This window comes from Aspergillus fijiensis, assembly GCF_003184825.1.
Source record: "Aspergillus fijiensis CBS 313.89 unplaced genomic scaffold BO72scaffold_30, whole genome shotgun sequence".
Lineage (NCBI taxonomy): Eukaryota > Fungi > Ascomycota > Eurotiomycetes > Eurotiales > Aspergillaceae > Aspergillus > Aspergillus fijiensis.
This window is the reverse complement of record NW_024469006.1, coordinates 44,324-58,446: the sequence shown is the minus strand read 5'-3', so window position 1 is coordinate 58,446 and position 14,123 is coordinate 44,324. Positions and strand designations below refer to the sequence as shown.

Sequence of the window (14,123 nt, the reverse complement as noted above, 5' to 3'; positions counted from 1 at the left end):
GATGTGGATGTGGATGTCGTGTACTCCGTAGTGGTGTGGGAGAACCGTTTGTCTTCTCTTGCTTTGCTTGTCTTGAGATTTCCGTTCCTGTCTCACTCGAGATCTGTACCTTAGTTTTCCGTACATACTGTACATACATAGTACTACTGTAGTGGTTAAGGTACTCTGTGTACTCCGTACAAGTACTGTACCTACCACGATAAAGTGCGGCACACTACACCCCTCCAGGTCAAAACTATGATCTCCTTCTTCCCATGGGACATCTATCATCAGACACACACACATGCCGATTCCGGCCAAGCCTCCCCGAACTGCACCTCGACGGATGGAGTGTGAGTGTGAGGGAGATTTCCGGTAGGGCTAGCAGCCAGTAGCAACCAAACCTCTAACCTTGTGTGTATGGGTCAGTCATATACCTTACTGCTACCTCTGCTCCTTTTCCAAGGTATCGGACATGCCGTATACGTATACTCATCCCAGTGGTGCCTGGGGAACTGTCGAGAACATTCTCAATTGCCTGTCGCACTCGACGCAGTAAGTGAGGCTCTCTGCGCGCTCTCTTGCTTTGCTGATGCCGGTGTATGTGGTATATATCTGTATGGTGTGCGGGTTTATCAAATCTGATTGTCGCTTCGCTTTGCCGGTCGGGGAAAACATACATATCACAGCGGCCATCGGCTCTTCCAAGGAAGACTTGCATTCCCACCGCGAAGAGCTTTCGTGCAAAGGCGCATAATCCAATGAGTGGTCTAGATACATCGCTACAATAGCAAGAGTGTAGGTCCTAGCAGTCGATCATGGCTGTGATATGATGCGATCCCGCCTCACCCCTTCCCCACGTATATGATCCGAGTGGTATGATAGGGGTGGGAAACTGAGCAGTTTCATCCGACGAACCTGTTATGTAGTACCCCAGATTAAGACGAGCAGTCAGATCAGCACTGAAACAGTTACTTGACATTGACATTGACGAGCGGCTGCTGTGGAAGGATCGGGACCCTGGCCCAATTGCGGCTTGAGAGATGTTTGCCTACATGTATATTGTGTATCTGGGATCTCTGTTTAGGAAAAGAGTCTGCGCATCAACATGCATCTGGGGGAGTGGATGGATGAATGGCTTGCATTGTCGATTAGTTAGACCGAGATTTTGTTGCGACCGAGTTCGATACCTATTGTACAGTAGGGCAGTTTGTTGGGGTCTAGCCCGTTAGGTAAAAGGATGACAATACTTGGGCTGAACGTCATGCTCCAGATAGTGGATCAGCTAATTTCATCCCTTTCATATGCCTAGGCATTACAATTCCGAGGGGGCGATAGTCCGAGAGAGTCTAACTACATACAGATATGTAGGTGATACTCCAGGGCACTCAGGGCTATGAACTCAGTAGAATGTATGTACGGAGTACTGAGCATGTACTCGGCTACGGAGTATCAAGGAACTATTTGCCGTTCTACCAAGTAGCTACCTCAGTAGGCTAGTGGTTCACCTCATAAATATGAAGGCTACCTATGATGTAACTAATCCGGGGCTCTCCCGCCCTTAGCGGAGACCTGGCTTTGATAGGCCATCCATGGCCTGGCCGACCGGGTCAGTCAATCGCTCCCCTTGAATCGGATCAAAAGTCCAACAAATTAGATCACTTGTTCAATATATTTGATCTCACTAAGCAATACACTTCATGGGTCCGTCGAATATCATTTCCTCTTCCCATTCCCCTTAATCCTTCCGTCAAACTTGTCAGCTGGAACGGCAACGAACCACTCTGATGCTTCGGCCTTAGTACCTAGATCTAGAGAGAGAGACACACGAAAGGGCGGGTGCGGCACGCAAGCACAGACAAATGACGTAATGTTGCCTGCCTCGCCTAGAGGAGGGACTCAGTTCGAAGTACCGTGGACCGTGGACTATCATCCATGGGTCCAATCCATCCACGGGCACCCGCCCGTCTAGGTACGGGTGTCGGACCTTTCGTACATGTTCTAAGTTCTAACCCATCGCACTCAAAAAAGTACCACTGCGGGGACTAACCCAGCTCGGTCTGGTCTACTAACTGTCGAAGTACCGGCTAACGTTACCGTCCTAGTCAACTAGTGAGTACCTACCTCACCAAATACCTCACCGTACTGTCATCCTCAATACACCTTCGCTATCACAATACACACTCTCTCATGTAATAAGCTTCTGGGGAGATCCGTCCGATGTGACCCGGAAGCGCTCTTTCTCAGGTTGCTGATTGGCGGGTACCGACTCCAAGCAATCTGGACCGTTAGAAAGCCTAAGCGCACTTACAATCCCCATACAATCCACCCTCGATGCCGTACACAGTTATGTTACAGTATCAGAAAATCGACCCCGTGAGGGAGGAAAGGGTGGTGGGTTATCAATGTTTTGCATTCATGTAGAGTCAGGAGGGCATGCAGACTTAAAACTGAGTTGCAGCATGCTTTGAAAAGAAGGAAACAGTAAATAACCAACCAAAAAAAAAGGTTGGCTGCAGAAAACGCGCAACGTAGGGAAGTATAGTACCACCATATGTCTGTGCTTCTAGGGTCGAAGCATTGTGTCATAGCCTTGTTGGATACGGTTTAGGTACGTACTGTGTAGAATATGGTTCAATCCATGATGTTTGACCCCGTGCACGACAGAATTAAGCTCCCGGTCCAGATCCGACTCCATCACTCTCCATCCTAGGCGAGGTCGGACGTTTCACTTGATCAAGACAAACCTTACACTTGGGGTGTTTATCCACCCTGCCTTACCTACCACTACTCTCTATACGGAACTCAGTCTCCTCCACTCGAGGTCGTCTGTATTGCCAACCGATAACGCGATGCTGCTTCCCTCTCTGTCTTACTACGGCTCTTTTGGACAAATCTGCTCATCCCTCGCAGCATCGGGACTCTCGCCACGGGTCATTCGGCTGATAGTGGATGCAGATTGTAAGACCGATCATAGCTTAGGTGTCTCCGATTTGATATTCTATCATCGACTGATCCGAAACCGATGTGCAGTGGAACGCTTAAAACTTTTTTCCCCCCTCTTCTATTTTGACCTTATAGTCGCGCGCTCGTACCATCTGGCCCATGGCCGTTTCTAGGATTATGATTGAAGATCCATACTCAGCTTTTCAAGAGGTCAGTCATTCTTCAGGCTGGACCGTATACCTGCCTACTTAGGCAATAGCTCGGCTTTTCGCTCTCCTTTCGACTCTCAATTGAGTTGTCGGCTCCGGTCCCCACTGTAACGGACAAGAACGGAGGCTGGAAATGGGGTCCTTCGCGGGTAGAGGAGGAAGGGCATTGGGAGCAAGCAGTAGGAGAATGAAGATGTTTCTAGATATCTCTTTCTCTCGAGTCTCGGGACAGTCATGAGGTTGCTTAGACGGAGGGTGTCCACTGACTGGGGGTTTCCTGGCCCTGATCCCGACCTGGGATAGAATCTGAACGGGCATGCTGCACCGAACGCGATCCCCCAAATCTCTTTGGTATTCTATCGCTTTCCGGCCACATTGGAAGCGCTTCGGGTCAACGTGATCCTACCGGTAATTTCCATGGCTTTGGGACTCCATACAAGCTCCATTGCCTTATGAGTAAGTAGTCTGCATGCAAGTCCACCGGAAGAGACTTAAATTTATGGTTGCTGGAGTAGGTCTGGTACCGCCAATAACCTTGAATGTGTACTACCAAGAGACTCGAATATCCACGACTGCTACCACTAACGGCAGTTACTTACTTTGTACCATGCGCTGCGGCATGTGGCAGCTAGCTACTCTAGATCCCGAGGTCGTCGCAGACCTTATTTTTTCATTATTTTGTTCTTTTTGTTTTCTTTGATTTCGAAGTTAGATTGTGCGCAGCAACCTGCTCACACCGAATAAGTATACCCTCAATGTGTACATCACTTTCCGCCTGTACAGATGCCTGGCTCACCGCGCGCCTTTCGAAGACAAAGCTAAAGATCGTGGCTGAACCGGACTGCGCAGATAGGGTCTCAGGGAAGAGCAAATCTCGGTGCAACTTAGGGTATAAAGGAAGTCAGTTAAAGCCGATTTTCGACCGCCCGCAGTAACGATCACGAATCGCAATGGCTCCAGCCCCTGGGGCTTGCGGGAATGACGTAGATCACCTATCATCCAGTGCTCGAAGGAATCGGGAGATTGGAAGGGGAATGGGCCGAATGGCACTCCACAAATCTGGTATAGTTCTGCCGTATAGACTGAACACGGTATTGAAGCGATAGGCGCAGAGACAAAGGGCGGGCACCAACCTGAACAGTGGACAGTGGACAGTGGAACACACTGCTATGCACGCCAGAGACAAGCCCGACAAGTGCTCGTCATGGAAGGATCTGACTATAGTGGTTTATGCTTGATTTGGCAGTTGTCAGTGCCTTTACTCTAAGTAAACAACTAGTGGATATACGGATGTTCGGAACTCTCCTCTCATCGGGGTAGTAGAAAACTGCCTCGCAGCTGGAATCTGCTTCTTGTGCGGTTACTGTTACTGCTGTTATCCTACTTCCTGTTTCCCTTTCGAGATAGAGATATCGAGACCCGAGGGAGAGGTACAAGATCTGAATAAACTTTCTAATCTACTACCTACCTATTTCTCAAGTCATGGTACGTAGTACTAACCATGGACATATACTTATACCTCTCCCATCTCTCTGGCTGACAGCGAGTGCATCCGGTATGATACAGTACCGGTAAAATAACAGGAGCTCCGGGCGTTACCCAGCTCAGGTACTGTACCTTGGTAATACCATCGGAAATTACCCAATTACCAGACCGGGTCCACTCCCACCCCTCACAACATCCCCACTGATTCCTGGGTCTTCCTCTGTTTGAAAACCAATCCTAGAAAACCCATTTATCTAAAAAAAAAAAAAAATTGTATGGAACGGCAGCAGTAGAGAGTAAAAGAGAGAGAAAAAGAACACCGCAGAGGACGCGCACATCAGCGAGGAAAAGAACTCCAGACAAGATCTGTAGTGAAAGGGACGAGTGGGCAGAATAAGTTTCTGGAAGGTTTTGTCTCCATACCTTTTCACCTTTATGGATTTTTATTAAGGAAATGTATTATTGTTATTATTATTATTATTATTCTACTTCTAATTTTTTCAAACTGCATTTTAGAATAAATATTCTTTTTTATCACTCAACCAACCGTTATTATTGCACGTCACCACGTCTTTTTTCCCATGTGGCCCCTTTCTCTTCTTTTATTAATAACTATCACATTCTTTCCACAAATCCTCCGAGTTCAAAAAGTCTTCTTGATCTCTTTGGACGGTTGTTGGACTTAGTGTCAAAGTCCTTCAGATCCTTACCCTCGCACCATCCATATCCACCCTACCCTACTATATCAATTCTTACTGGGGGAGCTTCGTCTTACCGTTTGGTCCCAAGCGCTCTACCCTCTTCAATCCTCCTCTCTCTCTCTCTTCCTCTTTTCCTCTCAGTCCTCCTACTCACTCCATACTTAGTAGTACTTATTTACTATTACTACAGAGTACATTACCTCCTCCTACTTACACTCACTACTATTGCCTTTTCCTGTCTCCCCCTCCCCTCCTTTGGGTCTTCTCTCTTTCTCTTTCTTTCTCACACACACTTTCTCCCTCTCTCCCTCCTACTCCCACCCACACCCACACTCCAACTATTTCCACCACCATTTGTACAGTTGCTTCCAGCATACGTATCCTTCGCCTGCTCTTCTCGAAAAACCTTCCCTCTGACAACATTCGGTGCCTGTTCTCATATGACCTGACTTATCTGAGTAAGGAGTCTGTTCAGCTATAAATCCGATACCTTCCGGGTTCCGCTTCTCTTCAGCAACACTCGGACTTTCCCCCTCAGAACTGTTCTCCGCTCTTCGCGACCCAAACCAAACCAAACCAAATCAGACCAAATCAAATCAAACCACCCCCTCCTCCCCTCCCCATTCTTGCCCGTCCATCCGATCTCAAAACAATTATCTCTTTTCCCCTCTTGTCCGTGGTAGTCTTTGGGATTGCAGTCAATCATTCTACACTTGCGATTTGTGAATTGTGATGTGATACCTTAGAAGTCGGACTTTCGCCAACCACAAATCCACCCAAACACTTTTTCTAGCCACTATTCTGGCTTAAGTTTATCGGGACAAACTTACCATTGTCTCCCGATAATTCCACCCACGGCGCCGGACTGATAGTCGCTTCTTGATCCGAATGCCACCTCAATCTACGATCGCCTCGATTTTTCCCCTTGAATTCCATATTCTCGATTGATTTACCGGGCAACATACAAACAGAGACACGAGGACGAAGATTCAAACACCCCAGAAAGCAGCTTGACAAGCCAAAAACCCAGGCCATAATCGAAAGGCCTTAATTGCGCCGAACCGCTTGATGATGTTTCGCAACAGGTATGTCGGCGCGGATTATTGAACGTGGATGGTGCGTCCTTTTGGGCTGCGAGTTGTGCTCATGCTTACCAATTAATTCAACCAAACAGAAAGAACTCCCAGAAGCCCGATGACGAACTCATCACGAGATTCCAGAAGACCTTCCAGGACGTTGTTCCTCCAGTCACCAGCCGCAATGCCGCGCGTTTTGGTCAGGTCCCCGTTGGACCGATTACTCCCGCTAGGTGAATACACTGTCCCTCGCCCACGGAGATTCAGCGTCTCCCGCTGGAATTCCATTGCCCATCGATTCATGAGAACTCGCACCAGAAAACACAAGCTGACCCAACAAATCAATCACAGATTGAGTATGGACGGTGATCTGAAGCCCAACGATATCACACCGCGAGCTACACACGACATGCGCTTCGCACAATCATATGTCGACCCTAATGCAGTATCATATATCAACCCGATGAACCCCCATGGGTACTATACGCCGAACTCTGGGGGGTTGGGAGCTGTGTATCACAGCCAGGCGGGGGACTTGCATACCCCTGGCATGGGTTTAAGCATGATTACCCCCCTGTCACTTCCCCAGCAGCTGTCTGCAACTACCATCAACGCCGATCCTGCAACCATGGGTCTCGAACACTTCAACCCGCATTTTATGCCACCCCACTTTCATAATCCACAACCATTTGCTCAACCGGCGACCTTTGCACCTGGTGCATTTGTTCCAACCGATACAGGTTATGATGCCATGGATGAATCTGTTGACGGAATGTCTCTAAATGATGTGGATATGCAGGGTAATGCTACCACCCAATTCGTCCCGTCGGTGATTCAAGACGACCAGCTCAGCATCCACAACTCCGGCGAGAGGTAAGCTAGAACCCTTCCATTGGGCGAGACGTTAGATCTAATCGGCGCAGTTTCCGCTATCATGTCACTTTGCGTGCTCCAACGGCTATGATCAACCACCAAGCCGAGATACCCGTCACATATCTCAATAAGGGCCAAGCATACTCGATCTCTGTTGTCGATTCGACGCCGCCACCGATGACCGGGCAACCGTTGAAATATCGGACCTACATCCGTGTGTCGTTCCAAGAAGAAGAGCAACGAGCTAAGCCAGGAGCTTGCTGGCAACTGTGGAAGGAAGGACGAGGCTCCAATGAGGCGCATCAACGCGGTGGCAAGCTGCAGGCGGTTGAGTACGTTGATCCGACTCAAGGAGGCGTGGAAGACCCGAAGAACCGCCAGATCCAGCTCGAAAGTGCATCGTTCGATGGCTTCTGCGTGACTTGGACTGCGAATCCGACGACCGGAATCTCGGACTGCGCCATTTCCGTCCGCTTCAACTTCCTGTCGACAGATTTCAGTCATTCCAAAGGCGTGAAGGGCATTCCGGTCAGATTGTGCGCGAAAACCGAGATGCTTTCGCCGGATGAAGTAGCGGCCGGCTCAGCCAAGGAGCCAGAAGTATGCTATTGCAAAGTGAAACTCTTCCGCGACCATGGAGCCGAGCGAAAGTTGTCCAATGACGTCGCCCATGTCAAGAAAACGATCGACAAGCTTCGACAGCAGATTACCCAGGCCGAGTTAGGAGCTGGAAACTATGGCAAGCGGAAGCGTAGCAGCGGCTCAGTCGCGCTCAAGGGCGGCGACCCCCGTCCTGCCAAGATCACAAAACACAAACGGACATGGTCCATGAGCTCACAGGATGGACCCGGCAAGATGTCACTGGAAGATGATTTGCATGCGAAACTCGCGCTTATGCAGGACATGTTCACTTCGACCCGGCCAGTGAGCATTTTAGGACTGCGGGGAGAGGAAGAGGATGATCCGGATCTATTCCCGGTTGCTTTGCCGGAGTCGCGCGATTTCATCAAGAGAGAGAACAGCCGCAGCTCTCGGTTCAGTGTCGATGGAGTGTCGTTGCATGCCGTCTCGCCCACCAGCAGCAGCGTCTCACTAAACTCACCCTGCCACCCGCCGAACTCGCAGTCCAACCTCTATTACGACTCGGGATATCATGGCTCCATGAACAATTCCCGCGAAAATTCGCGCCCTTGCTCAGAAGCCATGGGTGACAAGGTCCTGTTGAAGCATCCGGTCAAAGTTCAGAAGGTCGCCGGTAATAGTAACCACGTCCCTGTGGGGTATATTGAAGCAGTCGACATCGATCCAACCTACAGGCCCCCAACCGAGCGGCCCGTGAAACCAAGTAAGTTCCGCAAAATATGTTCCGTGCTGAGCTACGATGCTAACCTGGAAACCAGTCGCATGCTTTTACGTCCGATTCCCGCGGAATGATCAGCCTCAGGATGATTATTACCGGGCCGTCTACCTGACGGAACGCACTGTGCGAGATCTCATGGAGAAGATCTCGATGAAACAGCGGATCGATCCACGACGGATCGTGCGGGTGCTCCATGTCAAGCAGAATGGTCTCAAGATCATGGTCGACGACGATGTCGTCCGTGAACTGCCCGATGGCCAGGACATGGTGGTCGAGATCTCCGAGACGTCCACCTTCGAGAGTGCAGCTGCAGCAGGCGCTGAAAGCGCTAAGAGTGTTGAAGTCAAGTTGAGCTATTAATCTGTCTTACGTTGATGGAAACATTCACGACCCTCTCAAAAATCTTCCGCCACGTAAAGCCTCGTCATTCATCTTCAGTTTTCTTTTTCCCACCTCTGAGTTGCATCAATGCCTTCTTGGGGTGGCCTTTTGACTTCATTTCCTTTTTCTCCCTTTTAAGGGCGCCTGGTGCGTGGTGAAAAGGTACATTGCATTCATCCTTGAGTGATATACTTTTGCCATTTTCTTTGGCTTCATCGGAGTTCGGGGGCTATCTTTTAACTTACTCATCATTTTATACTACCCTCCATGGTGGAGGGCGGGGGGGGCGTTGTATCAGGGAATAATACACGAGTTCCCTAGCAATGATACCCAGGCATCTTCTGCATCTTGAATTGTTTTGTCGCGACTCTGTGCTATATGGTTTTCATGATATCCTAAACATGTCATTTCTCCGACAACGTCTTCTGGGTTTGTTTTTCATTTTGGGAATACACGACCTCGCATTTCATCTGGTTGAGATTGGTTGGCTTGCCATGTTTCGAAGATGTGGTTGAGGTATGAGGAACACGAATAGATACCCTGTCCATTTTTGTCGGAAGTATTTTATCTGTTTTAATGGTTGATCAATTCCTCTGTGTGTTATCTCCACTCTTGCTGTTTTCTGGAAAATGAAAACAGCTGTCTGATTGATTTTGACTTTGACGCCCTGACTTCGAGGGGTGTTCTACTCCTGGGATGATGGTTCTCTTATTATCATTATTATCATCTACCTGACTGTCCTTCCCTGTGTTTTCTTGACTTGCGTGCTCCTGTTTGCTAGACAGGGTATCATCATATATGCCAGAGAAAGAAAATCACGAAAATACTATACATGGGACCGAATGCTCGGAACGGACGGATGTCCACCGTCTTCTTTTCTAGGTGATTGCAGTTTGCAAACACCAAATAATTTAGGGCCATCGGGATCGAAAGCCCAAGAAGCCGATGGGAGGAATACCGGGCCTCCAGGCCAACGAACAGTCGGGAGATCAGAGGGGAACGGAACGCCGGTTTAAATATTTTCTAATTTGGGTATAGATTGAATTACCGGAGGGGCCAGTCTACTGACATGGCGGGCGCCTCCTTTATCTTAGGGTAATATTACCGTGCATAGTGTAGGTAGTGTAGTTGTAGTTTCCAGATTCTAGACTCCAGCAGTCCAGCGGTCTCCATCGGTAAAACCCTCCGCCCCGTGATAGTTTGTTTCGGCAACATGCGACAGCGACAGCGACAGCCCGATGACATCATAGCCCCATCCCTCTTCCCCCTTCCCCCTTCCCCCCCCCCGTGTGATGTGGGGCTCTTTTACCTTCTCCATCGGACCATCACCCGGTCGGTTTTGATAGCGTGGGAAACTGGGGACGTTTAACCTAAATCGTGAACCTCACGACAAAACCCCGATCAACCTTCAACTTCTTTGCTTTCCCAACGAGAGGCTGGGGATTTGCCGGACGGCCACGCCGGGCACTTTTTTGTTTCTGATTTTGTGTGTTGATTGGAATGTTCGGCCCCGGAGGCCTACCAACGAGGAGTTGAGATCGAGAAATTTGTGGTTATATTCCATACTCCATACTCCGTACAAATCCGGCAAAAGTCTTTTTCTTCAAGAAAACTTGGAAACTGCAACATTCACATTCCTTTTTTTTATCCCTCGGAAGAGGGAATGTGGACCTGCACTTCTTTCTCGCCCTTCCCCGCCCACTATCGCAGTGCTCTTGATTCCGTTGTGTTGTTGTTGTTGTTGTTGTTGTTGTTGTTGTTGTTGTTGTTGTGTCTGAATGGTTCGATGCGTTTCTTCTGCCCTGGTGGTTGGGGTTGGTTGTATACTTCGGGATCCGGGGGGGTTCTCTCGGCTATTTACCGATGATTGAGTTATAGACTCTCCTCACCCCTCCCCTACTGTAAGTTAAGTTACTGTACTAGGTACGTACGTGTTGGCGCTTGCTTTTCGGGATTCTTCTGGGGTGGGGGTGGGTGGTTTTTCTATCTACCTGAGTACGTACGGAGTATAGTACAGCAAGAACGGGAGGGGACTTTGCCCAGAAGGGATCTTTTGGAGGTTGTCACGGTTTGGATTATTTACTTTGTGTGTCTGTGTATGAGGGAATCGGATCGGATCGGTGGGAAGGTGTTTTCGATTTGCTTTGCGAAGCTTGGGTATGGGTTATAGAGATTGACCTGTCCCGCGGGGAGGGAGGGGGTGAAGTTGGGGATTGGGGAGCTAGTTACATACTTACTTGCTTGCCTACTTGCTTAATTGAGGGGAGTAGAGGGGATTAGAGGGAGGGAGGGGGGTTGGTTTAGTTTGGGCTATGTTATTGTGCTTTAGTCTCTCGTCTTCATACTCCCCTCTCTCTCTCTCTCTGTCTTGCTAAGGGGGTTGTACGTGTGTGGCTTTGGGTATGTATGTATGTATGTATGTCTGTGTATGTCTGTGTATGTCTGTGTATGTACATCCAGCAAAGGACTCGATCTAGACTCACCCATTCTCCTGAAAGCACTCATAGTACGTAGGTGTAACACTGTACGGTACCTACTCCGGCCTCAGGGTCACTCGACTAGTCGACTAACTTAGTGGCCGTTGGGGGGACAAACTTAACCGAGAAGAAGAAGTATAAGAGATCAGGTACGGAGTACGGAGACCGTAACCAAAAACCCATCAAAACACAGATCCGTCAATCGGAAGGTAGGATTTGAGGCTGTATACCGAGTTAAAACATGGGAAGTGTGGATCTCTCCAGCAGAAGTAATAATCTTAGTTGCTCAGTTCTATGATGGCCCAGAGTCACCTGGACGGTAAGGCTGAAATTGAGGTTGAGGGGTGGGGAGGGAATCGAATGGAATCGAAGGTTTTCTGGTTTTTTTTTCTTTTCGGATGGTCATTGGGAATTTGGGGATACCTATCTTACGGGACTAGCTAGACGACTATCGGGGACATTGACTTTCAGTAAGTAGTCCTGCGGTTCCAATGCATGTTGTCCTGTCCTCCTCCTCAACTTGCCGAAGGGCTTTCCTTTTTCTTGCATGTTGAGTGGTCGAAAATGAGGTTCTAGACCGCCCCCCCCCCCGTCCGTAAATAATCGGTGGTTGATGGATGGGCTTCGGGTGCGGTGTGCACACACAAAAACAAAAACTCGCGGAGCCACTAACTGGTTGATGCACTCTTTAGTCCCGAATCCGTCTTTGCTGGAGTGGAGAACTTTTTTTGCGGTTTTAGTGCATGTCTCAGGGAGGGGACGCGGCGCGCTAGAGTTGTTGCGGTTTGCGTTTGCGGTTGCGTTTGCTGAAGTATCGCTTGGACTTCTTGGCTATCAATCAGTATCTACTCTACGGAGTACGGAGTACTCGTAAGATGATGTCTGGACTACTACGACTAGCAGGACTGTGGGGCTGGGCTGACTGGCTGGCTGGCTGGGTTACTCGTCAGTTGTTTTGGGGGAGACCACAGAAGAAAGGTCGGAGATCGGGGGAAGCTTCCCGACTTGATCGAGTCGATCCCAGAAGTTCATCCAGGATATGCTCGCGGGTACCGTATTTTATGCACCTTCCTGATCGAAGTTCGGTGGAGGAGGAGGATCGGTTCAAGATGACCCCGGTCTATAATGGATGTGTCTTAGTTGCTATATCCTGAGGACGGACGCCAAATGGGTTGGGGATGGGGGTTGGGATTAGCTATGCGACAACTGGACACTCCCACTCCGACTATTGCACTTCAGATGTGCCGAGGATGTCGGTGACGTCATCGCCCGGGCTGTTCTCCTTCTCCACTATCCCTCCCCCTTCCCGTCCTCGGTACCATATTGGTCATTGTTTTGATTTGGCTTTCGAAATCCCACAGTGTACCACACTTGGACGCGAATGTTGCTGGCACCGGTACCGGTACCGGTACCTTATGGATTTCCTTATTCCCGCTGGATCTGTTTCCATCTTCCCTTCCCTCTTCCTGGGTTTCGAGAAGACAAATGGAACAACTTTTGCCGGGCTCAAGCGTGTATATGGATCGACGGATCGCTAAGAAGCGAAACCCAACCCGCTGCTTATCATCTGTTCCAGACTTTGAGTGCCGGCGGTTCAGTCCAGCTAGGTTTTCTTGTTTCTTTCGGGTGCCCCCCCTCCCCCCTTCCTTTGGGGACGGACACGTACTGTATCCTAGGTAGGTACCGAGTCCCCGAGCCTCCATTCGGGCGTGCTGAGAGGATCAGACAAAGGGCCCATTCCACCAATCACTGCGCTCGGAAACGATAGTGCCGATCTCGTGGAGTAGCACACTTTTCCTACTCATGTACTGGTATGTGTGTAACTCGTAAACAAATGCATCGAGGGGTGTTGCTGTCTCGATTTGGGCATAGGTCTAGTTTCGGAATTCTGCGTTGGGGGGCGCGTCTGGTTCGATGCGAGGGGATAGATGATCGTGTCTTTTTTTTTTTTTTTTTTTTTTTTTTTTTTGGTTTGAAAATTTGGTTCGTGTGAGAGGTTTGAGGGGAAAGGGATCTGAGCGGACCGTGTTGGTTATACTGTACGAGTACTCTAGTTTTATCTTCGCGCAGGAAGCGGAAGTTCGTTTGGGGACTATTGGGACTAGGGTTACATGTATATGTACACACTACTGTCGATACAACGAGGAGGTCTCACATCCAGATGATAATGGTAGTAGTGCATTGGAATGGGAATGTGTTCCCTGAGCGAAATCCGGATTTTACTGCTATGTACGGAGTACAGTAGTACTCCTGTACAGGAAGAAAAGAATAGAAAAGGAAGGTACTCCGCAGATTGAATTCGCAAAAAACCGAAAACCCCCCAAAAAAAAAGAAATTCTGTTCGGTCCGACACGTCCCTCCTTCCCCCTCCCCCGATCTCTCTGTTGTCCGCTCCTCCTCCAAATTGTTTCTCACTTTCTAAGTCCCGGGGTGGGAAAAGTGAAAAACAGATGGGAGCCGACGAGGGAAGGGGAAAGTCCAGGCCCCCCCAAGAGGAGCGAGCGAGGCAGCTGGACCTGAAAGTGACGTCATAAACTCGGTAGGGGGGGATGAAATCTGGCCCTTTTGCACCTCGGAAATGTACGATGTCGTCATACTCGCTCTGCTAGTTCCTGTCAGGTTCCTTGGAAATCCGG

General features: G+C 49.2%; 1 protein-coding gene across 1 annotated transcript; it reads left to right on the top strand.

Moving 5' to 3' along the window:
• Window positions 1-6,217: 6,217 nt before the first annotated feature.
• On the top strand, window positions 6,218-9,161 carry BO72DRAFT_141735 (grainyhead-like protein). The gene is made up of 5 exons (XM_040939178.1): window positions 6,218-6,405; window positions 6,495-6,629; window positions 6,748-7,269; window positions 7,320-8,614; window positions 8,670-9,161. The coding sequence occupies exons 1-5, from the start codon at window positions 6,389-6,391 to the stop codon at window positions 8,987-8,989; spliced, it is 2,289 nt and encodes a 762-aa protein (XP_040800228.1). The 5' UTR covers window positions 6,218-6,388; the 3' UTR covers window positions 8,990-9,161.
• Window positions 9,162-14,123: the final 4,962 nt, after the last annotated feature.